This window comes from Dermacentor silvarum, chromosome 10, assembly GCF_013339745.2.
Source record: "Dermacentor silvarum isolate Dsil-2018 chromosome 10, BIME_Dsil_1.4, whole genome shotgun sequence".
In the NCBI taxonomy this organism is placed as follows: Eukaryota; Metazoa; Arthropoda; class Arachnida; order Ixodida; family Ixodidae; genus Dermacentor; species Dermacentor silvarum.
The window spans coordinates 101,709,422-101,736,338 of NC_051163.1; the positions used below are offsets into that span (position 1 = coordinate 101,709,422).

The following is a 26,917-nucleotide window of genomic DNA, read 5'->3' on the forward strand; positions in this document are numbered from 1 at the left end:
TGTGCATGTGTGTTTATCTTATTGAGAGCCTTGCTACCTCTGATTGTGCTTTGTGCTTTCAAGTGTTGGCAGTGAACATTAGTTTTCCTGTAGAAGGCTTGCTGTTGCCACCCCCTTCTTCCCAGCCAATGATGACTCGGTCACCTCTTTGAAGACAGGCATGATCTGTCTTTCTGAAGTGACGCCACTCTGAGGCACCTTACCCACTCCCTAATCTTTGAGTTGCTTAGATTTAGCATAATTCCCAAACTATAAAGTGTATTGGTGATATGAGTAGCCAGGTGTACAAAAATAAAGCTTACAAGATCTGCATTACATGATCTACAAACTCTACATCTCTCACAAAAATATCTCAAACAGGATATTGGCTATCCTCATTTGCTGTCGAATCAGGCCCAGTATTTTGTGAAGTTCGACTTAATTTTTCATTGTATCATCTAATCAACCATCACACTTAGTGGCCGATTCCAGCGATACTAGCTGCTTGCTGGCACTCACGCCATGTCTGAGCCATTGGCAAAAGGTAAAACGAATGAAAAATTCAGTGGATTGTTAGAAAATACAGCCCTGTGTTTGTAGTACAGACTGCTGAACAAGTGCTCTACTATTTTGAGGCTTCATGACTAATATGCCCATAAAGACTCTAATGTGCCTGTGTATTAAAATCTCTTTCTTTTCAGGGTATGCAGACTGTTCAATCTGTGCCTGTGATGCGCTGGAGGTGGTCCCCACATTGACTTTGTGTGTTTATGGACTATGCGTTTGACGACATGCAGTGAATATATAGTTCTTTCGGGGCTAGCTGAAAGCAGTGAGACATCATCATATGGTCTCTTGTACACTTGCTCGACTGTAGCATTTCAATAATACTTAAGTCAAAGTTATTAGCTTGTACAGAGGACTCCTTGTCGACTGGGTTATCACTGAAAGGAGATGTGTTTGTGCTTTTGTTTTGATCAGTGCATCCTGCATATCTGCAGCATCATAGTAAGTGTCGAATATATTTTGTGTTGACCAGGTCTTGTATGAGTTGCTTTTGAAATGGTTTCTTCTTGCCTTTTTCTATCACTGGTTTGTGCATGCTAGTGCATGTTGCATGTTGAGACCTGCCACTTGACATGACTGAGGAGGTGTGACTGACATGACTGCAGTTTGATTGCACTTGGAAAAAATGCTTGTCTAGCAAGAATGTAATTGTCCAAGCATGATGCAACAGCCGCAAGAGATGGGGAAACTTGAATCAACAACGGGCAAACAGGGGAAGCAAAGCCCTGATGAAAGAGAAGTCTCCTTATCGTAATGTTGGTCTCAAGCTGAGGCTTCCCTTGTTTGCTCTCCACTTTTACTTCGGGACTGTTTTATACTCTCTAGCAAGCAACACTGCGGATACTACAAAAGTGGTATGGTCATCGAAGGCTCACTCAGCACATTTCGTAGTGCACTTTTTGATGTGATGCTTTCTGCTGAATAACTGCAGTGGAATCTCAATAATCCAAACCCCCTTAATTTGCACCTCCGGTTTAATTGAACTGATGCTGTGATCCTGTCAATATTATGTGTATTTTATTGCACAATAACATCCAGTTATTGGAATGCATAAGCGCTTGCGACGGTTAATTCGAACATTCTGTCCCTCCGAACATACCGAGTGCGCGAGGTATTTGAGAACACCATGCCTTATCGCCAGACACCAGCGGGTTCATAATATCTATCTAGGCGTGCGGCTTCTTGTTGGTTGACCCCTTATCATTCATACTGCGCAGTTTGTTCAAAGATGGAAGCGTACAGGTTGACGCAGGAAATGAAATGCGATGCAGTCCTCGTCGCCCTGGCCACACACCACAGCGACTTGGAAATTGCCACCTTTCTGAGCGTAGCGAAGTCTTTCGTTTACAAGGTGCAAACAGAACTGATGTGTTCTGGAGGTGACGTGGCATCTGTGGTGAAAAGGAAAAAGCACAGTCAGCGGTCAAACGTTGTCAGAACCCCTGATTTTCTCTGGCATCTGCAAGTCATCATGAGTGACGAATCAGGGAAGTCAATGCGGGCCATTGCAAAGGAGCTCCAAGTCACAGAGTCGACTGTCAGGTTCCCTGTGCACAAGGACTTGAGGTACCATTCCTATGTCATGAGGAGGAGGCAATTCATGTCCGATAAAACTCTGGAGAATCGTCTGCTCTGGTCGAAGCACTTGCTAAGTAAGCTGAAGAGACCTGAGGAGCCTGGAATGCCCTTTTTTTTTTTTCAGATGAAAAGAACTTTGACCAAGACCAAGAAGTTAACCGCCGTAATGACAGGTGGCTTTGCGCAAGCGCTGATGAGGCGCCGACAGTGATGCACACAAAATTCCGATCTGTGATGGTGTTAGCCGTCATCAGCAACGAGGGTGATGTCATGCCGCCACACTTTTTGCAGAAGGACATTAATGGTCCTATTAATGCTGCCGCGCACGTGGATGTGCTTACCACCGTTGTAAAGCCCTGGACAGAGACTGTTTCAAAAGGAAGACCTTATGTCTTTCAGCAAGATTCGGCTGCCGCCAGCACTGCCTGCGTCACCCGGGAGTGGCTGGCTGACAACTTCTACGACCACGTCACTCCCAACTTGCGGCACCCTAGTTCTCCGGATTTAAATCTGCTCGACTACTATGTCTGGGGCGTCATTGTGAGAGAGGCCAACAAACAGCCACATAATACAAAAAAGACTCGCTGAAGGCTGCTATTGCTGACTCAATGGCCAACATCTCTAAGGACCTCCTGATCCGTGCATGCAGCCGTTTCCGAAGCCGAATTGAATCGGTTATTGCTGCGGATGGCGGATTCATTCAGTAATTGTGGAAATAAACCGTAAGAGAAGTATTTCCCAAACTTTGGTGTAAATATTACTATTTTTGTTGGAGATAGTCTTCTCTGCCTGTAGCCAACATTGCGTTCTCAAATACCTTGTGGACCCAGTACTGTGCTCTCAGCAACACGCCAACTTGCGCTGCGGTGCTTCCGAATCGGCAGTGCGACTTCGCACTGGATGCTGCTTCCAAATTCTGATGCAAGTGCTGTATTTTGTGACGTATAACCTGCACCAAATTTTTTTTTTATTAGCAGTAAAGTCAAGGTGTGGGTCATGTGCTAATTTTACCTTGTGGTGCCGTGTCACAGCAGCGAAACTTTTGTCTAGCAGTGTGGCTTCATGGCAGCATACTCGACACTGCTGTGAAGCCACACTTTTGGAACTCATCACTCGTGTTAGCTCACTGCACGTGTGCCACCTAATGCAGTGCTGTACGCAAGTCTTCTGTTCAATGAGCTTCCTTTAATTGGAACAAGTTTTTGGGCCCCTTCTAATTCAAATTATTGAGATTCGACTGTATTTTGTATATTACAACATGTGGACTTAACGTCGCATATGATTCATATATGACACCACCGCTGCAGTGGTGGTGTCGCACTGCTAAGCACAAGGTCACGGGTTTGATGCTCGGCCACAGTGGCTACATTTTTATGGAGGCAAAATGCAAAAGTGCCCATGTACGTAGATATAGATGTGTGTTAAGGAACCCCACTTAGTCAAAATTAATACGGATTCTCCTACTATGGCATGCCTCACAATCGTAATGTGGTTTCGGCACGTAATATCTCGGAATTTTTTTTTTCAGTACGCCTTTGTGCTTCTAGTATACTGCATGCAATGTTTTCACCACAGGCATAACCATGCGCTGTGGCCACTGGTTGCAGGAACGTGCTTGTTCGGTGGTAAATAGGTACAGATGTGCGATCCCTTCCATGTAATAGTTGCATCTTATTTTGCAACATAGAAGTATGAGACTTAATGTTACATCGAATGACAATGATGCATACATTTATCTTTCATTCATATGTGCTGCACCGTTTCTTGGTCAAGAATGCAAGCACAAGACAAGTCTTTCTAGCCTTCGTAGCATTGCCTGCTATATGTAAAACACTTGGCATGGTATCATTGCTTCATGAGCTCAAAGTAGCACATTGAGTTCCAGCCATTGCCACATTCTGATGGAGGGGAAATGCAAAATTGATCATGTACCGTGCATTGGGTTTATGTTAAAGAAACCCAGGTGGTCAAAATTAGTTCTCGAGTCTCCCACTTTGGTGTGCCTTGTAATTAGATTATGGTTTTGGCGTGTGAAAACCCAGAATTAAATTAATCATGATAAAAACTGAGTATATTCATGGTCAGGGATGAAAACCTTTTTTTGACGATTGTGTAGGAACCCAGGTCGAACAACTGCAGCTAGAAGGCTCAAGAAATGCTGCTGGCAGCCACAGCACAGAGGAGCTTCAAAACAGATACCCTACAGTCTACTGCGAGAAAACAGGTATCGCAACCTCATTTGCTGATAGCACCTTCTTTTCATTTATAGCACTTGAATTAGTCTCCTTGACTTGTGTTTCTTTTCGCAAAAGTGGTAGTGTCTCGGAAGTCTGTGCCAAATGTCAGGTAACGAGAGTCAAATTGTTTGTGGTGGATGTCTAATGTCTGTTTTTTCTTATAACAACATTTCTTGTTTAACATTTTAATATTGCTTCATTATTTAATATTTTGTAACCAGCTAGGAACACTAGAACAAAAATCTTATTTTGTAATGATCCATTTTATATTAATTTGTTATCATTAATCACGGCGAGTGGTGAATCTTGTCATACAAGCAGCACAGCCTTTTTTTTAGGTAATGATGAAGGGCAAAAAAATAGAAAACAAGATGGATCCCTAGAAAGCATGGTCCCAGGATATGAGAAAACCCCGTGACAGAGCACATGCAGCGGTTTACTGCTGCTGTGGTTAGACCACAGCGCACTAGAAGTTAGGCAGCCCAGGATATTAAGCATGCTCACTCACCGTGGTGACTCAGTTAGCTAAGGCGTTGCTCTGCTGAGCACGAGGTCATGGGATTGAATCTCGGCCATGCCAGCTGCATTTCGATGGAGGCAAAATGCAAAAATGCCCGTGTGCTTGCGTTGTAGTGCACGTTAAAGAACCCCAGGTGGTCAAAATTGATCCGGAGCCCTCCGCTACGGCATGCCTCATAATCAGAATGGTTTTGGGATGTAAAACCCCAGAAAGAAGAAGCATCCTTTTTCTACTTACCATAAGCCATTCATTTCACTGTCTCATCACTGCGTATCGATGCTGCCGTGCTTTGCATTTACCAGCCAGTGCGCGTGGTCATTTCAAGCCATCTTGTGCTGTGTATTGACGCTGCATTTTGCGTTGCTGAATGAAATCGGAACTGCACTCCTCAATCCACATCACCCTCCACTGTGAAAGCATGGTGCACGTGTTGCCACATAAAACACATTCCACAACTAAGGTTCCTAGACAAGTTCCAAGGCAGTGCCATTCTACTTTTCCCGCTCCCCTCCTCCTCTATTTCTCCTCCTACATGGAGCTCCGCTAGTGCCCCCAGAAGGTTAGAAACCTCTCAACACATGCGGTGAAACAATTAGCCTTTAGTTTATGTTGTACTAAATTTATTATCAATACTCGTTGCAGAGTTGTATTATGTGCAGTAAATTCTTATTCATGCGTATGTTGGTGCTAACGATGCTTTGGAACCTTTTCAGAAAAAAAAGAACACCATCATCGCTAACCAACCAACATGCCACGTAACCGCAGTAAGCCAGTCATGCAGGGGCAATTATGGGAGAGCGCGAAGATGAGGAAAACGGCAGTCAGATGCATGAATAGCGCTACCTTGAAACGTTTTGCATAGGGACCTTAACCACAACAACATTGTGGCTCCATCTATAGGGTCATAGCATTGCAAGCATAGTGAGTAGTGCCCCTATTGGTAGAACAATAGTGGGCTTGTGTTGACTTGGCAGCACAGCCAGCACCTGCAAAGTGTGTGTGGGTTGGGAGAGAGGGCAGGAAGGGCAAAGAACGGTTTGATTTAATAATAAGTAGATGCTCCTTTAATGGCATGTTCAGTATGTGAGGGTATCTCTTTTTTTTTTCTGCAGTCTTCATCACTCTCAAAAAAGAGCCCTCATCGTTTGAAGCAACGAGACAAGACGAGAGAACATTGCAAAAAGTGGGCCCTGGTGTCAAGCCATCACAGCAATACACTGCCCAGACATCACAGTCCAAACAGGCTAACGGTGAGTGTGATGGAAGAAAAAAAAAAGGCAGTGCACATGCAAAACATGTAGACCAAGCAACTGCATGTGTCCAGGAATCGAAGCGTACGACCGGAATGTGCCCTGACTTTCGTTGGCGAGATGGTTCCTCTATTTTCGAAGTGCCATACAGCCACTGCAAGGCATTTCGTAGACTCTACACCAAAACGGAATTTTGGCTGCCGACTCCTAACGACATGGCACTGGTTAAACCTAGCCGGCAGGGATGTTGGAGCAGCATGTCGTCGCATGAAGCTCGCCCCTTATATATATTCGTACCCATTCATGTATACATGGAGATCTGGGGCGAGATCCACGCACACAGGCTGAACAGACAGCAGCGCGCTTGAAGCGGGTTTGTGGGCTATGAGCTGGTAACTATCGTAAACACATACAGTAGAACCCCGTTACGTTCCCGGGTGCTGTGCTTTCCTGGTTGTTTCGTTGTTTTCGGCTGGTCCCGGTATAGCTCCCATAGGACCCAATGTATTGGCAACCCTGCTGTTGCATCACAACTGTGGGACCGTTCCCGCATGATGCGTTGTGAACTGCCACCTAGCGCTGGCCCAAGCGGCCATGTTGACTTTTCATGTTGCTTGGCTTGGTGGCGTCACGATGGGATTGGCCGCCCAAAGGTGCTGGGGGTGACACCTGTGATGTATTTTCGGTTTCCGCCAGCAAAAGTATTGCCTTTGAGATCCGTATTTGCTATTTAAAGATAGTGTCTATGACGTGTTGGGGTCCTAAAATTGGTTTTGGCGCATAGCTGTTCCGTATAAAGTCCAAGGTCGATAACACCATCACCGTGCGCCATTTGCTGTATGTGTGAGTGAAAGTGTGCGAGGGTCAGCTGACAATTGTGGTTGAATCTCACACGCACGAAGCAGAAAGGCGGGGCGGAAGCGCACTTCTGTTGCGCGTGAAACACGGGGAGGAGGGGGTTACTCCGGCGTCAGTCACATGGGCGCCACATCTTGAAAGCAGTCTGTGACGTGGAAAAGGTGTGCGCCTGCGCGACGTTGTACTCTGGCATCAACTGCGTACTGCGTGCCCGCGCGAGCCATATCTTGAAAGTGATCTGCGTTGGGGGCAGAGTCTAGGCAGTGTAGGTGCGTCGGCGGCTCGCAGCTATGTGCGTGCTGTGTGTTCTCGGCGCTCAGTTTGCGTTGAAGCGATAGACAGCACGAAGGCCACATCACTCGCTGCTGCTGCAGCACTTCCTGACGCCATCGTTTTGATAGCGAGTGTCCGCACTCATCGAGTGTGATGTCTTATGTTTGCCTGTGCGGGCTGACACCATGCTTATTAATATAGTTAATAAGCCAATGCTTGCAAGTATATACGGACGATAAAACTACTATCCTTACTTTGTATAGCTGTCAATTTGCTATCGCAATGGATGCTTCGGCTTTCGGGCGAAACTGTGACTTATTTTTCAAACATAATAATTAATATAAAATTGTGTGCAGTTCACCACTACTCTCATTTCTCAATTTTTCCTGTTTCGTGGCTCTTGCGTTTCCCGGCTCTTACGTTTTTTTTTTTACGGTAACGTTTTTGACAAACGTATCAGCGGAGTTCTACTGTATAGCAAAATATCTCATGCGAATGGCATTTTTCGCCTATTTCAGCCGTTTTGAGCCTACCTATCTATCTAGTCTCCGACCAAGTGGCCCAAGTTGTCTGCCTGCTTGGGCCACTAAGGATCGTTGCTGGTTGTGATGCATCGTGGTCATTTTATTGTCATCATTCCAGCTTCGTCATCTGACTCTCGTCACGTTGCCGTCGTCACTCCTTACTTCGATCCATTGGTCCCAGTTGTCTAATAGCATTGGGCCTCTAGGTATGTGTTAAGGGTCATGATGCTGTCGTGGTCATTGCGTTGTCATTATTCCAGCTTTGTCATCTGACTTTCGTCAAGCCGGCGTCATCATGCCATTTCACCAATGACATCATGACAATTGACCTATCATTACAATTGTTCGTTTCTAATGCTAAAGTATGGCTCCTTAATCATGATTATGCCGCCCTTGTCATGTCATCTTCGTCAGAGAGCCGTTATCATGCCTCCATTGTCAGACCGTCGTAATGCTGTTGTGGTCGTACCATCATTGTCATTCCAGCTTCGTCATCCGACTCTCGCACATACCGTCGTCGTCACACCATCCTCGTCATGCAGGTTTCGTGATACAGTCATCGTCACACCATTGTCCTCGTACACTCGTCGCCATTCCATTGTCTTCATGCCATTGTAATGCCATTGTCATCACTGCCAACATTTTAAAATTAGGTTCAGTTGGCAGAGCACGGCCTCCAAGTGGCGCGGAGTGGGTTGGCACGATCGCCGACCAGGCGGTTGCGCTGCGGTAGCGTCAGGATTGGTCTCGGCACGGCGTCTGCTTTGCTACTTCCTAAAACGCGCCGGCGAGCGACCACCATATTCGGTTGACTGTTATTCGAGAACTTCGCTCTCATTTTACTTGACTTTAGTGAAAAGCGCTTTTTACTTGTATCTGAACAGCACAACAAAAAACAAAAACAGCACGTAAGACGGAACAAAATAAAAGTGAGGCGGACACTGCACAGTGCACTTTCCTTCATCCGCTTCTCATTGTAACTGGCGTTTATTTTTCGCAAATATACTGCACAAATCAGCCCAGGATCCTGTAATGCTCAATCATATTGACTGACACGTGTACTTATTTATCCTTTTTCTCGGGGACAGTTTTCACACACTAACAACTTAATGTTATCGCGCAGCGCAAGATGCGCCTGCATGACTGGAACTTACTGGAATCTTATCGATGGCTCCATCCATCGTCTGTTGTCATCAAAGCTTGTGTAATGTGATTGCATGCGCGATGGAAATTGTGTAGTACTTTCTAAAAGACACTCAGGCACCAGTGATTACTCTGGAACCTTCGATGACTCATGTATAAAAACCGACGCGCTTGCCCGCTCATCACATTTTCGCCGATCGCCGACTGTGTTGCCGCTATCGTTGAGCTTTGAGCATAGCCTATTTTTCTGCGCACAGGTTCGCTCAATAACGAGTTAGTTTCGTCATTCCCAGTTTTGCTACTGTGTTCTTTACCGTCACTACCACGTGACAATATTTCAACCTTACCTGAACACGTCTTACGTGGGCAAAAACTGTGGGAAAGCCTACCAAATCAACAACTACATAGGAAGCAAGAAAAAATGCCTAGACATGTTTATTTGATGTTGTGAAAGGGAATTCCGCAGATAAATTATTTGCAGGGATATATTTACAGTCAGAAAGCTGCTTACAGTGACGGAGCTCTACAGGAAGCCATCACATTAGCTTTAATTTCTTTCTGGCAAATGCGACCTTTTCTGAAGAGCTGAGGCTTTTGCAAGTATCTTTTGTAGGCAAAATGCATTCGTAGCACTATGTATGAATGAAGAAGCTCTGCAGCAGTGGTGTCCTTGTGAACGCGGCAACCGACACTCGTCACATCACAGTCCTTAAGTGCATCAAGAAGGGTCCAAAAAGTGTCAGAACAGAGCCGGTTGTTTTCTAACTCATCTGAAATCTTGTTTTCTATGCCTTGGAACATACAGAAAAGCTGACATGATGCCAACTTGAGACTTCCAAGCTTAAATTCCCTCTCCAAAGTAAGAAATGGCTCTGGGCAATCAGCATTTTCAGACTGGATGCTACGTATACAGTCAGAACATCTCTCATGCTTGAGAAAAGAGTGAACAAGATAGCCGCACAAGTGGTAAATAACGTAGTCCTGTTCTGCTGGTGTGGAGTATCCATGATCAGGTGCTGTCAATGTTGCATCCTGTGCAGTTGAACAGATCTCCTCCAACTTTGCTCCCTCCTGGAGTCTTTCATGGGATCCTTTCTTCCCATTGTCATTCTATCTGTGACAGTGGCAAGCACAAAAGTCTGTTCCTCATTCACGTTCCCGGTGACACAGGTGCTGATTGGTGTATACAGGCTCAGAAGCGTACATATGTGTGCAAAGCTGATTAGGGTTGGATGATCTTCATCACCTCCACAGCTTCTTGTCACACCCAAAAATCTCCTGGGGAAAAATGAAATGAAGAGGTGCTTTCTTTATGAAACAAACCGCACAAACATCAAGGTGATAAAAAAAAAAGAAAACGTGCTGCTTACCTCTAAAGGATCCTGGTTGAGTTTGCCCGTGAGCACATGATGTGCTCCGTTAGAGAGATCTGCTACAAGGTCCCGTACTGATGCAAGCGTAACCCGAAGGGACTCTATAGTAACTTGTGACGCAAACATCACTGACACTTTGGCGATATGGTTTTCCTCGGTCTCATTTACAGTGTCAAGGAACTCCTGGATGACCTTTAAAATAAGCCAGCGAGAAAATTCATTTAACAATGCAACAGGTGCTATGCACAACTGCTTGAATAACGGAAATAGTGGGGGCCGCTTGGTCAAAGGTACCGATCGAGGGGTCGTGGATGAAGGGGGGCCGGACTCGCCGCTTCAAACTCACGGCGAACGATACGCGTGACGTTCTCTTGAAATGGTCGTGTGGCAGTAAGACCTGAGCTAGAGGACGTGGCAGGGGTGTTTCGGGAGCCGGGAAAACTGTGGGACGACGCGGTGGCTTTTCGCTACCTCGAAGCGGCGGCATTCTTTGACGATGGCGTCGACAGTAGAAACGTCGTTATAGATGAGCAAATTGAAGGCGTCGTCCGCGATGCCTTTTAGGATATGGCATCTTGTCAACCTCGGTCATGTGCTCGTTGCCTTTCTGGCAAAGCGCGAGCACTTCCTGTATGTAGGAGACATACGATTTGGTCGACGACTGGACATGGGTAGTAAGCTCTTTTCGCGCAGCCTGTTGGCGACCTGACGGGTTGCCAAAGAGGTCGCGAAGCCTCTCTTTGAAAGTGTCCCAGCTGGATATCTCAACCTCATGGGTGCGAAACCAGACAAGCGGTGTCCCATCCAGATAAAAGATCGCATTGGCAAGCATGATGGTAGGGTCCCAGTGGTGGCTTCGGCTAACACGCTCATACATGCTGAGCCAGTCGTCGACATCAATGCCATTTTGGGTGGAGAATGTCCGAAGATCACGGAGACTAGGAACCGTAACGTACGTTGTGGTTGGCGCCGCAGGTGTAGGTGGCGACGGGGTGTTTTCATCAGAAGCCATGGCTGAGAAGACGATGGTGCGGCCGCTTCGGAGCTCTGTGGCGAGGACGGGGAACATTCCACCTCCACCACAATGTTACGCGAAGAACGAGTCAGTAAGACGAGCAACTATTTACAGGTTATATTTACAACAGCAGTTGCAGCGCTGACCGGTTAGATTCACAGCGCGAGCCCAGCTCGTTCTTCCTCTTCTTTTCTTGAGTGATGGCGCCCGCGCGCCTCGTTCAAACAATCAGATACCACACGTGTGTAGCAATATTATCTTTACCTCAATTTTGGATGACCTTTAAAATAAGCCAGCGACCAAATTCATTTAACAACAATGCAACATATGGTATGAATATTACTATTACCTCAGTTTCTTTTGATGAACTTCTTATTCCAAACCGGGGAAGCTTCACATTCAGGGCATAGAACAGTTTGTTCACCATGAGCGTGAATTCAGCAATTCCATGGCAGTCTTTCAGGTCAGGCTCCTCTAACCGCTGGCAGAGCTTTAACCCGATGGCAGTGCTCCGGCTAAAAAGCTGTGAACAAAATATCTGAACATTTTTCAGCTTTATTTTTTATAAACATTAATTCATGCATATAAATAAAGAGTAGTTAACTACGAAAGACATCTAAATAGGGCATTTTTGTTACTTGTACAGCCAGTCTCACATTCATCTTCTGCAGATTGTCCGGGCTTACATGCTCTTTTGTCAATTTTGGTAACACCCGGAGCTGCTGTTTGCCGTCTACTTCTTGGAGTTTCGATAGTGGTCAAAGTTGATCTTGTGTTGATCGATCTGTAATTAAAAAAAATTACTGAGATAAAAAAAAGATGTTCCATTGCGGATATCACTCCTTCAGAGTTGCCTAAAGATGAAAAATAAGTCAAGACATTCTAATCCACTTACCATGCCATACTTGTGACTCAGAAGATGGTTCTGTGTGCACTTTATAATGTGAGGAACATCACAAAGGAAGTACAGCTGCTGATCAAGCACACAAGGATGGCCGACTGTGTTTCGGTGCGTAAAGCTTGCCTTTGATACCAAAACTTGACCACATGGCCTTGTTAGTGCTGGCACCATCACTGATTACAGCTGACAACAACTGCATTGTGCTTCCATAGCTTCAAAATAGCTTCCAAAACAAGCCTTGCCACACTCTTCCAGGGGCTGCGTGTCTTGTTGCGAAACTTGCAATTGGCTGAACCCAAGAGTGAAGCAATGGCACAAACATGAGAACCAAAGCGTGGGTTGGCTATTGTTTCTGAGTCGTGGCCGTGTCCATAGTCCACAAAGCCGTCAACCTTGTAGGTACTCTTATTAAATGCAACCACCTCTCGCACCTTCATCTCGTCCAGTATCATGGTTCCGTAGCATTGAACTTCTGTTCTGTTCTTCATAAAGGCCCCATCACTGGCAAGAGATACCTTGTTGAAGCCAAATTCGCGAGGCATTCCTTTCATCATTTGTTTCAGCCTTGTGGGGGTGCGTGAGCTTCATCTTGAGTCATGAGCCATTCCAGTTCATAACGCCTTCCTAGTGGCGATTTGCTTTTGCCACTTTCAATGCTGCCCGAAAGGCAAGTTGCTGTGCTTGTGGGAGATTTTCTATTGCTTTGTCAACTGCGCTCACTGAAACTTCTGACAAACGGCGCCTCAGTGCACCCAGTTCTCTTCTATCACTTTCGCGAAAGACAGTGGCCCTAAGGGCCTTTTTGTGAGGTTTTTGATTTCACATTGTGGCTTCTGTATTGTGCTTTTTTTTTTGGATGATGCTCCACTCTATCCCCCAATTTTTTTTTTTTTTTCTTGCATGGAGGGCACAAGTTTAGGTCTGACAGCACCATGCATTTTTTGTTTCGCCACGCACTCTGCCTTTTCACGGCCGTCTTTGAAGGTACAATGCCTGGAAAGAGCTCACATTTACATCCAGTGCAAATCTTGAGGGCATCAATGCAGCAAAGAAATGTTGCTACATTCTCCTGGCTTGCTAGCTGAGTCTGAATGATTCCATTTTTCTCAATGTAGCTGCACGGCAGGACAAGCACACCTCTCAAAATAACTACAGCAGTCAAGTCTTGCCTGATTACTACAGCCTTTTCAATTTGTACAGTGCCCCCGGACTCCTAGAGGTTGTAGAAGATAACCTGGATGGTCGATGCCTTCACATGCCATGACTCAAATGTTGCACTGTCCTGCATAACAGCAAGCCAGAGTGTAGTTTCCAATCTGCTGTCATCAGCACGTTCACCGCCATTCATGCTGTCACTTGCATCAATTTCGTCGCACAAATCCGCATCACTTTGGCAGGAAGCAGCTTGGGCAGGAACCACGGTCCTTACTTTAAGTGGTTTTCTTGCTGACTTGGGGGCTTTTGGTTTTGGCAGGTGCTCCGGTATGTTTGGAAAAATTCGGAGCACCGCGCACTCCCTCAGCATCCACCTGCATCACTGTATCGTTACGGTTTGACCATTCACAACATGCCCATAGCAGCTTATGTTTGCAGGCTCAAAATGAATGTCACAAACGTATGTTTTTGACGTAACCTTAAAGTTTTTCCACCGAATCACGTTTTGCCACGCCTTCAATACCTCAGAGTCCTTTGGGGGCTCGAAAAAATAACGTGGCACGGGACTTGCCGCTGTCAAAGCATACCCTGAAACACAGCCCCGCGCGCTGCACGTTGGCATGTCGAGAATCTGCGCTGACACTTCATGGGGCATCCACTCAAATACGCATGCACGATCACTGCACAGAGTTAATACGCTTGCGGAACACGTTAAAGCTCGAAATACAGGCGTGCTTAACACACGAGCACCAACAACACAGCAAAAACACACAGCCAGGCAAGCCTCGCCCTTCGAACTAAATCTCAACGCAACGCCAGTGCCCCCTCTCGTGATGGTGACAAAACGGTGCCGCCTCTCGAAGCCAGTTTGCCAACTGAAAAGTAACCTAAAAATGTTGGTCACTGCATCATTGTCATACAGTCATTATCATGCATTCGTTCTCCCATTGTTGTCAGGATGCCGTCGTGATAGTTTAGTCGTCATCATTGTAACTTCTACATCCGACTCATCATGCCGTCATCGTCATACCATCGTCATCATATCGTTGTCGTCATGCTATCATCGTCACATTGTCATTTCACCATTATCATCGCATCAGTATCGTCATCCCGTTGTAGGGATGCCGTTGTCGTCATACCATCTTTGTTCATCCATCGACATCATTCTGTTTGTCATTTTATTGTAATCATGCTGTCATCATTCAACCGGGATTATACTGCAGTTGTCGTGCCATCGTCATCATTTCGTCATCGTCACACAGGCACTATTGTGCATTCGTTGTAATGCCATCATTATCATGCCATCTTGGTCTTGCCATCGTTGTCTTTCTGCTTCATCTGGTCAATGCACACCATTGCCATCATACAATCAATGTCATCTCATTGTACTCATGTTGTCGTCGTCACATTGTCATTGTTATACCATCTGCATAATTTAAATAATGACATCTCATTGCCGTCATGCCGTCGTCGTTATATGCCTTTGTCATTCGATTAATATCACTCCACTGTGATTCAGGTCGTCACTGCATCAGCATCATACAGTCATCATCATGCCTCTACTGCTTATGGGCCACCTTGGCGAGCAAGTGCCATAGCGAAGTGGGAGGATATCGAGGTATGTGGCATATAGCCAAAGCAACGGAAGTCTCGTAATTGCCACAACACGTGTTAAATAAAAGTGACTTCAGGAATATGATCTATTGCTACATTGCTCAATTGCTATTCGCATTACCATCGACAGTCAGCGTAAGATGAGTTCTGCCGTACTGGTATAAACTGGCAAAAGCTTATGAGCGCACAATGTTCCGAACTGATGAATTTCTGGAAGACAGTTTAATCTGACAGAATGGCAGAGTCAAGGTCGTGTGCACAATATGTGCACTTCACGACGAACACACATCGTGACTGGTGAACACAAAAGTACTCACAGCATTGACTAGATTTTTACACAGTGCTTGAGTTGTAGAAAAACTGATTAAAAACAAATTGATTATATCATCGAATTTAGTTTCTCCAGCCTGCCTGATAATTCAGCCATTTTCGAGACGCCGTCTGTGTCCGAAAAAAATTAGTAGGTGACTGTATTTACTGTGCACACAAACTGAAAAGCCAAAGAGTGACAGTTCGCACACATTCAGTGCAGACTGCGTGCCACTGATAAGCGGCCGCAGTCCAAGGCAAGAGGCTTCTCCGTTGGCTGGGCAGGATTTTCTGGCAACTGCACTATAACGACACTGTGATCACTTGTCGCATCATCGGAAATGTTAATGTTGGCGCAACAACACTGTTTTGGCAGATGCTGTCATGGCATTGAATATGAAGGGCAATGCATGCCATGGAGCTATGTGCATGTCTCAAAATACGGAAGGCTTGCGCAACAAGGGTCTTATTTGCACTCCATAGTGCCGGATTTGCTTTAGGAAGCTTCGCCATATTATAGCTGTGTAATGCATTAGAGCGTACTAATAGAAAGAACTAACCATCATGCAGTGAAGCATGTTACCTGTGGCCATTCGTTATTGGCAAGAGGATCACCATACTGCTTCTAGAATGTAAGAGGCCTCCCAGTCTGATATAAGTGCTCCACAAGAACTGGATGGCACTCGATCTTTTCACTGAGTGGTTCCAGGCATGAGATTGGTAAATTCCCTCTTTTCACGTTCTCGGAAGGCTGTATGAGACATATAATGTTTCGAACTTCATACTTTTTAGGCCGATGCAACACAGAAAACATAACTTATGGTTCTTGCCATGCTTAGCCTCACGTATATCATGCACAGCTATAAATGACATAATGGGGAGACATTTGCAAAATGGTGGCATGTATGCTGCTGTAGTTACCTGTTCCACCTGACTAGAATGCTTCCTTCTCGTATCCACTCAAGTCCCATTGTTGTACAAGCTCTCGAAGAAAAATGGCAACTGTGTTCAAGGTTTCGAAATAACCGGTCATCGGAATCGGGCGGGGCGATCTTTTGAAAGAACTATGATGTCTGGGCAGCTATCTTATATACGTTTGAAAAGCCGACGTTCGATTTCGCCTCACACAATTGGCCTAGATTGATCTAGGCCGCGATATCGACATGGCCGGGACAATCGTGTGAGACGAAACCGAACGTCGGTTGCAGCCCTGGTCTCATTCTTTAGATAAACGTTATGCACAAATTAGGCAGACCTTGTAAATGAAATTTCGCAGCTACTATAAAAACTGAAATATAGGTAGAGTTTTTTTCTAAAATAGTTTAGTGGAAAAGTGTCCCCTCTTTTTATAGCCATCTTTGGCAGAATTTCAATTGTCTTCAATTGGACAAAAAAAAATTGTGTAGATCCCAAGCATTGCTGGAATCAGATGTTATGCAAAGCATTTTGCAGGTACCTGGCTATCTAGCATTGTTTGGGGTCCCGCTAAGCGATACCAAATGGACCAACATGTCTTAAATGCGTAAGAATTTGTATGCTTACCCAACAATAAAACTGCCCGCCATTCTGTCCGTCCATCTATCCTGCCCGTAAGACGATCGCTTTCAAGATATGGGCCTGCAGGTCTCTTTTCAATGCGGAGCAGCAAAAACACAGCGTGCGGAGCTATCAGCAATAGGCACTCTGTGTCTGCTTTGCGGATCGCTTCGAAGAAACACTCTGCGAGGCCATGCCAGAGTACGTTTAATCGGTCCGTGCCACCGCTGGAGTCCTTTGATCACGGTTCATAATGGTTTGACACAAATGGACAAGGTGCTGAAGAGCGATAATGGCTTATGATGATCGGAACATCATCAGCACACCTGGCACCGCCACCTGCAGTACTTTGCTTGCGTTATCAATGCACCTTGCACCGCCGTCCGCATCAGTTTGTGTTGCCGCAGTGCTGTCGTTTGTACTGGCCCGATCAAGTGACTGATAAGGACACCGGGCTGCATGGAGATGAGCAAGTGGCGCAATGCTTACGCATACTTAGACAACTCCCAGAAGAGTTTCTTTGTGAATTTTTGTAAAATGAGTAGTTGTCTGTGTGGGTTGTGAGCATAATACGTGTCTGTGACAACAGGAGCACGACAACGACCACGTTGAAGATGATCATATGGCGGCAACACCATGATTTCTACGTCGGCTGTTTGGCGCAAGCTTGCGACATGGAAATTGTTGGTTTCTACATACCGTATTTATTTGAATATAAGGCGAGGTTTTTTTTCCCAGAGTCTTTAGCCTCGAAGTCACCCCCCGCCATATACGCAAATTTTGTCTTTAGGTTTGGCTTCACGGCAGTGCAACTTCCACTTTATAATGTGGCTCTACGGCATTGCGTGGCTTTACGACAGCGCACGCTGCGATGCCGTGAAACGATGCTATAAGGCGATATTTTTTTCTTGGGTCCTCCAACCGGCACCCTCGCCCTATAATCTTGACCGCTTTATAACTGAATAAATACGGTAGGTAGTAGGACAAGCGTAAGCGAAAGAAACACGAATTGTCAAGTCAGCAGACACTTTGTAAGCATCGTGCACATTTTCTCCTGATAACGGCAGATTTGATTCATTGCAAAAGCAGTTCAGTTCACTCGTAAGCACACCACGAGTGTTGTTTCACGAAGCGAAATGGCTAGTCTTTACACCTGAGGGATTTTTAGCACTTTGTAATAAGATTGCAACAGAAGAAAGACAATGTTGCTAATTTTAACATGTTTTGGAGGGCAAGCCCACATATAACGAACTAATGATATAACAACCACTTTTTGTGGAACTGTAAAGTTCATTATAAGCAGGTTTGACTGTAACCGATATTGTCAGAACCTCTATGAAATTTCATTTGACTTCACTTTATCCAATAATTTGCTACATCTGTTTATTAAATAGAGGCTTGACTGTACTGTTTCTACATGAAGGAGACTGTCCATTTTCTCACTTTCGAAACCCGTTTACCCTCTGTCTCCCACTTGCTGCAGTGGCTATGGCATTGCATTGCTGAGTATGGGGGTCCCAAGTTTCGACCCCCGGCCGTAGTGCCCGCACTTCAATGGGGGCAGTATGCAAGAATGCTTATGCACCGTGCTTTGGGTGCACAAAGAACCCCACGTGGTCAAAGTTAATCCAAAGCCTTCCACTATGATGTCCCTAATAAACGATGAAGCATTTTTGGGACATTAGGGGACTACGAAAGAAATTGCACTGTAAGAGCATGTGCAACACAGACAAGAAAAAAAAATCCACGCTGAAGTATTGTATTCATTTGCACAGGCCAGCTGTCGAATGATGAGCACCATTCCCTAGTGCTGAATAGCAAACAGGATATTCCCATCTGTTTACCCCCCTGCCTTTCCCACAATTCCTCTCTCTCCACCTCTTTTGTGACATTGAACCCCATAGTTAAATATTATTCCCCCTCTCTTCTCCACCGCATTAGCCACTGATGGAAGGAGCAGTCTGCTCCCCGCAGCAGCCCGGAGGGCTTCCAGCAGTTTGGACACAAGACGGGCCGGCTCTCATTGTCACAGCTGCCATCTCTGCCCAAAGGTGTTCGCTTCGAAGGACCGCCTGGAAGCCCACCTCAACACCCATCCGTCGTACTGTCCGCACAAGTGTGACCACTGCTCCGAGGTGTTCACCAACGTGCGGCTGCTGGAGTTGCACACCAGGTGGCACCACAAGTGTGCATACCAGTACAAATGTAGCCTGTGCCTGCTCTCCTTCGCGACTGAGAGGTCGCTGACCGCGCATCTCACGAGGCAGGACCCAGGGAACAGCAAGGTCCAGTGCCGGCTGTGTTCGAAGTGGTTCGACAGCTGCCGGGCGCTGCTGGATCACAGGGCGGAGCACTTCGCACCTTGACGACTGCGATGTTGCCGCACCTGCTGCATGACAGTTCATTTTTTCTGCCTCCATGTGCAAGGAGACTCAGTCGTGCGTTAAGTCAGCGACATTTTCTGCTATAGATTTTTAAGCTAGCAAGCAGAAGTGATCTGCTTATGCTCTGGGTTATCCAGAGTATCAGTTTTACGAAGAACAGAGCTTTTGAAAGAGAAAACATGTATACTGAGGGTTGCATATGTAGAAAACCTTTCTGCTATACCAATGGGTATTTCACTCTTATAATGAAGAGGTGTAGCATTTTGCGATGGGTTTAGTTTGCTACCGCATTTACCAGCATTACTTGCTTGTTTCATTCGCAGTATAGCCAAAGCATATGTGCTCTACGACTATGTTGATTTTGCAACCACTAAATAGCGGCGCAATCTCTCACTGTTAAGGTGAAAGCCACATATCACCATATCAAATTGGACCCACTGCAAAATGCTACCTCTCTGCAAAGCTTGAACAGTAATTCGACAGCAAGTTAGCAATTTACAGAAATGTGTATAACTGGTGCTCCTTTTGTATTCAGCACTCAGTGTTACATAATACACATTCCTGCCACCACCATGAAACTACATGTTTAAGAACCCCAGATAGTCCAAATTATTCCACAGTCCCCCACTACGGTTTGTTTCATTGTCATATCGATGTTTTGTCATGTAAAACCCCTTTATTTAATAAATTTTCAACCATAAAATTACAGTAGTGTTTACTGCACACGTGCACAAACTGTTGCATTTAAATGACTGCTTCAGTGTATTCGTTTGTATCTATTTTGGCGAAACAATGAGCCATTTTGAATGTTGTGTTTTTCTGGATGTTAAAGGCCTACATAAGAGACTCTCCTGGCATGTCTTTCTTCAGAAGCCGATTTTAGAGTTTACAGAATTTCAAGCTAATCTGCATTGCCTGTGTTCTGTTTTACCACTTTGTAGAAAGTAGTGGCTAAAATGTCGCACTGCTCACACTTGCCTGTCATTTGCATTTTATCTGATGGCACATCCATCCATTCTACTGGTGATAATAATTATTGATAGACAAGCTTGTCACTTTAAGATGGTAGCAGTGGCATGAATGACTAACTTATCGAAGGAGTGTGGATGGGAAATCTAGTGAAACATTACGCATTAAAGTGACGAAAAGGTGGAATATTGTTTAAAAGATGTGCAGTGAACTATAATGCCAGGATTCCCAGTAAATACATATGTAAGCAATTTCATGGAAATCCATCCAGAATGAACGTGCTCAGGAAAGGGCTTGTCATCAAATGTGCCGATTCTAGCGTGAGGGCTTTCGAAGCCCAGGTGAAACGTCAGCAAAGAGCAGCAGACCCAGAGTTACAGGAGCGCGATGTTGAGGCCAAATTTCAGCGTTGTCTTGTCCTCCAGGAAACCAGCAACGGTGGTGCATGCCTCGGCAATGCTAGCGCCAACTTTCCCGGTGCAATGGCCAGGTTTCAACACAATTTTCTTAACTGGAACTTCGGAGCCAGCTGCAGTGTGCGCTACCGGTTGTTGTTCGAGCACAACATGGTACTCGTCAATGCAATTTGTTTGGAGGAACACCAAGTAAACACACGACAAGCTTCGCTTGCCCCCATTTCCTCAACAGGGGAGGGGCTACTGATTTTTTTTATATCACCTAATACCAAGAGTAGATGTGTTTTGTACGTGAGCTGTATGTTTTAATTTTTCTTCATGTACAAAACGTATAGGGCCAGTGATCTAGTCAGCTGTGGTATGGCACTATTTTTTCCTGGCCTTTTAATTTCCTGTACAAAGGAATCTGGGAATGTCAAACAGATGAAAAATATCTTTAATGTGGTTGAATGCAGTGTAATTGAAAACGCTACTGGTAGTGCTACAACTGCCTTTGTCTCTGGTGCCCGATAAACAGTAAAACGCATATGAGTGCACTTCAACTCTCTGTTATGAATGTTCGGGGTATAACCACTCATCTCAGACAACGAACTTCACGTTATATGCGAATGTGAACTCCCATACAAGTGCCTGGTGTATACGTTTGTGCGCAAACCACCTAGAGCTGCAAATTGTCAGGTTCAGAGCAACCAACTTACCGCATTCGTGCCTTTTAACATATCAGCTCGAAAATTTGGTTGTAAACACCCAAGAAAGGCAGGCTTTGCACCTGGCAAGGTTGTCAGTTTGTAGACTGTGAGCCTTGCAGACGTGTAGTAGTATCCCACGTTTGGGGCGTACTCAGATACTGCCTAATGGCTGGTGAAAATGCATTTAAATGTACTGGGCTTCGCTTTCTCAGTGTTCTTGTTAGTGTGAGCATAACCATGAAATGGCGTGTCGATTTCATGCTAAAATTTTGTGCTCACAGACTGTTGCAGGTGTGACTGTTCATGCTGGAGGAGAAGTTGGGTTCCTGGGAAAAGGAAAAGTGGCTCACTTTTTTATTTGCTGCATTTGACACGAAAGTCACATGCTGCATACTTTCAACATGTTATTCCAAGTTTGGAGTGTTTTGTTTGCCAGTATTTTGTAGGCTAACAAAAAAAACAGTACATTCCCCTGTGCATGCATTGTTGTATTTTGTGTATAAAACAGCATCGCTAGGATTACCGTATTTATTCAGTTATAAGGCGGTCACTATTATAAGGCGAGGGTGCCAGTTGGAGGACCCAAGAAAAAAAATATTGCCTTATAGTGTGGCTTCACAGCATCACGGCACGCGCTACCATCAAGCCACATTATAAGGCGAAATTCGCGCTGCCGTGAAGCCATACCTAAAGGCAAAATTTGGCTGGGGGTGACTTCGAGGCTAAAGACTCTGGGAAAAATACCTCGCCTTATATTCGAATAAATGCGGTATACACTTGTACTCATGGTCAGTGTGCAGTTATGTTCGTAAATTGCATAGTTCTGCGCATGTTTCATTCCTTGCTTTGAATATTATTAAGTTGTTCCACTTGTGCTCAAATTTTTGGTGATTATAGAAAGGTTTGTTGTGCTCCAAAGCAATCTGCACATGTGAGGTCAACGTGCAGTGTGGTTATATCTGTACTTTGCGCAGTTGTGCAAATGCACTGTTGCTCACTTTATTTATATGTCATTTCATTTGTATTCAGATTTTCTGTCTTTTTAGAAATGCTTGTTTTGCTCCGAAGTACATCTGAGTTTAGTCAGTGCTCTTTATTTCTTTTTAACTCTTGTTGTTACCTTCAGTTTGGAAATAAACGAGGTATCCCGAAACCATTTCATATGCCATGAAAAGTGTTCACAGTGGAAATACATAAGCCTCACGGATCTGTGGCATTCTTCAGCTTTTGTGTTAGTCGTGCATGGTGTTGCGGAGGTGCGTTGTAATTTGTCACTCTGGAATATCCTTTTTAGCTATAACATGTACTAAACGTCCTAAATTAGCACTGTTTTACTTAACAGGAAGCGTTGGCTTGTGGCTGACCTGCTGCGGTAGGCCAGTGGCTACGGCATTGCAGTGCTGAGCTCAATACTACGGGTTCAATCCCAGCCGTAGCTGCTGCATTTCGATGGGGGCGAAATGCAGAAACACTCGTCTGCTTACTAGATTTATGCACACGTTAGATAACCCCTCGTGGTCAAAACTAATGCCGATGCCTCGTAACAACTATGGCGTGCCTCGTAATCATGAAACCCAAAAATGCAAATTTCTTACGTCAAGATGCATCACAAGCAAGTCTTAGAGGTGGTGAAAAAAAACTGGTTTTCAGAAAGTTAGAGAAATAAATTGTAAACATAGAATTTTTTTAGCAAAAGTCATGAGTTTGAATAATTCTGACACTAGTATCCTCCATGTACACAATTTGTAATTTTTTTCTTAGTATGCTTCCCTTCTACTGGCATGATATGAGGAGGCACTGGTAACTGATGGTATTTGCTGCCATTGTATGCAAACAACTGCAAGGGTAATGGAACACAAGGGTAACAATAGAATAGAAGGTAATGTGTAATTCCTTTCCCTTAAAGCTTCAGAATCAATTTTTGTTTAGCTCGAGGTCAACTCTAATTTACTTATTTCTCTCATTAGATCACCGCTGAACCAAACTGAATTAAATTTGTTACATTTAAGAGAGGAACATAATTTGTGGCAGCTGTAGGGAGCAGCATTTTGATTTAGGACCTCATACATTTTACAAAAATGGCTAATAATGGGTAAGTTCGAAAAAAAAAATAATGGAAGCATGAAGTTTACAAATCCATAACTCTGCACCGAAAGTGGACATCGCAGTTCTGTAGACGGCAGTGTTTTAGCTTCTCAGGCGGACAAATGTGACATATGAATTGGCTGCTTGTTAGAAATTGTTACAGTGGTCATAACTGTTTTGCAGATGTATTACTCAGAAATTGGTGGCACAGTTCAGAGAGGATTATAATAGTACATCAATTTTGTCCTCTTCAGATGCATTATTAAATGAAGTTTTTATAATTGTGATATCATTTTTATTGCCGAATTAATTAGAAGTTGTAAACACGATACCTGAGTTTCTGAAATTTTATAATTTTCAAGAATGTTTCTGAAAAAAATTGATGACATATATTGAAATTAAATTTATATCTCAAGTTTGCATGCTAGTGTGTTTTGCATGTGTGATGCAGTGCATAAACGTAAAAATTGCATGACAATAAAATTGTGACCGTTGTGGTGAATGATTCATTCCATGAGGTTACATGTTGTATACGATGGAAACAAACGAAATTGTACACATTGCCATTTGTTGTGACGCATTAATCCTTTTTAAGTGTGTTGGACCTGCATATTTTGTTTCCTACTCTTTAATCCCTCATCATTGGTTACACCTGTAGTTACATGCCAAGCCTCTCACTAGGTTAACCTCAGTAGTTATAATTAAGCTTTGCGCAGAAAAACAGAGAATTTATGTTAAAAAAAATCTTGTAGCCGGAGTAATATTTGTCATCAATGAGAGGCGCTCTATTTATGTCAATAATTATAGACATTTTATTTCGTGGGTGCTGCCACCTTGACTTCCGTTACAAGACACTGAACATTGTCCACATCTCTCCACAACACGTCTGTACTTTTCAAACAATTCAATTTTTGACTTTTTCGTTTACCTTTGGATCACCTTACATACCCCATTCCATACATAGCAGGAAACATTACGAAGGCTAGAGAGACATCCCTCGGTGCTCACATTTGTTACAAAAATGCATCACAAATGAAATATGTAGGTGTAGGTCATTAAATTTGATGATGTAACATTAAGCCTCATAATTTTATAACCCAGAATATGACTTGAATATTGCATTGAAGGCATCGCAGTTCTCTGCCTAATAACAACCAAACAAACAGAGCTTCCTATTTGTGTGACCAGTGGTCACAGTTCGTGTTGAACAGATGCTGAAGTGCACCGGCACACGTACAAAAGCTTACACAAATACGGAAAGAACAGCGCTTCACTCGATGAAATTGTTGAATAAGAAATTTTCACCTGTGAGTGAATCGCTGTCCTGTCTGCTTTTCTGCAACCTTTTGTGTGTCTACTGGTGCGCTTCAGGATCTGTTCAACATGACCTTTAACCAACTTGCCATCTAATGGCTCCAGTGCACTGCTTGCACCTTCGACCTAAACATTCTGCATTACCTACTAGCATTGTTAAGGTGTACAAACAGTAAGTGATATGATGTAATTTTACTTCCACAATATGCAGCTCTATCTTATTCAGTAGTTATTTCGTAGGAAGCACCGCTGACCGAAAACAACTCCACTGCAAATGCATGGACAGAGAATTCTATGACTACACAACTTGTGTAGTTTCCTCGGCATGGCCTGCTAAGCATTGAACAGGGTGTACATACATGACTTTCCTATTCAAGTGTGCAGTTGCCTCTGTTTAAAGCCTGAAACTTTTTCTTGCATTTCAGAACCTGTTCAACTGGCCTTGGCACAACAGACACGCATCTTTTTTTATCTTGGAAGTAAACGCAAGTTATGAAATGCCTGGCTTCAGGTGCTCACCACTCATTTAAACTATCATAAACAAAAAACGTGCTCTCATTCTACTTATCTGGGTTCTGTTGCCTTGGAGAGATTACAGGTTTGAAAGCTTTGCTGTTACTTGTGACGGGTTGCCAACAGCTGTGTGCATTGTTATGTTTATTACTTTTGTGTGTACCGTTAGTGTGCATTTTCATCCTATTGCTCTGACTGTTTGAAATCATGCCATTTGTAAACTGTTTGTGCCTCGTATGAGGGCGGAATTGCACAGAATATGGTATGTGATTTAATTTGCCCCTAAAAGGCCTCTCACCTGACCCCATTGCAAATTTTAGTTATGCACTAAAAGTTGGGAAATTCAATCTAGGGAGCATTTATGAAAAAAAAACATTTTTTCAGATCGATTTATTATTGGATGAAATAGAAGTAATTTAACTGTTTTGTTACCATGCCACCAGGAGCCTAGTGTCACTGTCAACAGAAACACTCTCTCCCTTTGCCTTGACTAGTGTGCGCAAACGGCGTTCCTTCCCTGCATTCTCCCGTATTGGAGCCAAAGGACTGCATCATGTTCATGTGACAAGACTAGCCTCCTTTTTTTTTTCTCTCTTCCTTTTTTGCTGCTTGGCACATTTCCAGTGGTGGCATTGTGCATTCCGCATTGGATGATTAACCAAAGTCATATTTCCATGGTCGGTGATGTTGCAAGCAGTGCGTCTTGTGTAGAGCCATTTGTGCACGTGACCTTGCTCGAAGCGTGGCTGTGTCAAGAGGAAGGATGTGTGGCCATCTGTTTGAAATTTCAACCATTTTCTGCACAGCCGTTTCATAGTTTGCAGAGCACGAACACCACTGCATGACCTTTGCACTTGTTTATTAGCAATGCTCAAACCTGGTGAAAGGCCCTTTAATATTGTGCCTGGTGGACATAAAAGAGTTAATACCAATGTACAAGTAGACCATTTTATCAGTGTCACATCTGCTTTGCTCTTTGCTTTGGGTTGTATTTGGCAAGGACGTCCTTTAAAACTCACGAAATATTGCATAAATGTGGCACAGTGTGCAGACTACTGCAGAAATACATTACTCCATTCTTTAATTTAATGGGTCCCACAACCTCTGTTTGCTATCTGTGTGCTGGTGTCTGGGCATCTTTTTATACCTTGTTATGTGCTTTTGAGTGTGCCTTCTGTGAATTGAGTAATCGACAATCAAATGCTAAATGCTGCTGTTGTTGTGTCCTCCTCGACTTTGTTTTCCTCTTTGAACTCCGCTCAAAGTTTAATGTAATGTTTAGGAGAGAGAGATGACTGCTATGCTCTGCCCACTTTTGTGCCTAGCTTCCATGTCGGAATGACATTGAAATCACGTGTTGCATCTTTCTGACATATCTCCTGGTCTCAAAAAAAAAGAAAAAAGAAAGCTGCCATGGTGCTGTGATTAGAACCTCTGAGTCACCTCCTTGTCTCAGAAGTCATAGCGTTGGCATGCTAGTATTGTTCTCCACTGCCAAATGGTGCCACTGACCTATCACAAATGAGTGGTCTATTTCGATTCTGCCGGAAGGCAGTGCTTAGCTCCATTCCACATATAGTGCAATGCTACGAAAACTAGGAAAAATTCTCTCACTCCTTGCGTTTATAACCAAATGATACTGTGTTACATGTGTGAGAAAGGTATGTCTCATGTCATTTGATGTATCATTAAGTCCCGTATTCCTATGTTGCAAA

The 26,917-nt window shown here is 44.2% G+C and overlaps 1 protein-coding gene across 1 annotated transcript; it reads left to right on the top strand.

Annotated features, from left to right (window-relative positions):
- Window positions 1-7: 7 nt before the first annotated feature.
- On the top strand, window positions 8-22,511 carry LOC125940614 (myoneurin-like). Its single transcript, XM_049656994.1, has 4 exons — window positions 8-811; window positions 4,241-4,348; window positions 5,994-6,131; window positions 18,774-22,511. Exons 1-4 carry the CDS (start codon window positions 757-759, stop codon window positions 19,196-19,198), a joined length of 726 nt encoding a protein of 241 aa, XP_049512951.1. The 5' UTR covers window positions 8-756; the 3' UTR covers window positions 19,199-22,511.
- The last annotated feature ends 4,406 nt before the right edge of the window (window positions 22,512-26,917 follow it).

Coding starts and splice junctions, on each gene's coding strand:
- LOC125940614 (XM_049656994.1), top strand. CDS start 757: ATGCGTTTGACGACATGCAGTGAATATATAGTTCTTTCGGGGCTAGCT. Junction 812..4,240: donor TTCGGGGCTAGCTGAAAGCA/GTGAGACATCAT, acceptor ACGATTGTGTAG/GAACCCAGGTCGAACAACTG. Junction 6,132..18,773: donor ACAGTCCAAACAGGCTAACG/GTGAGTGTGATG, acceptor CCACCGCATTAG/CCACTGATGGAAGGAGCAGT.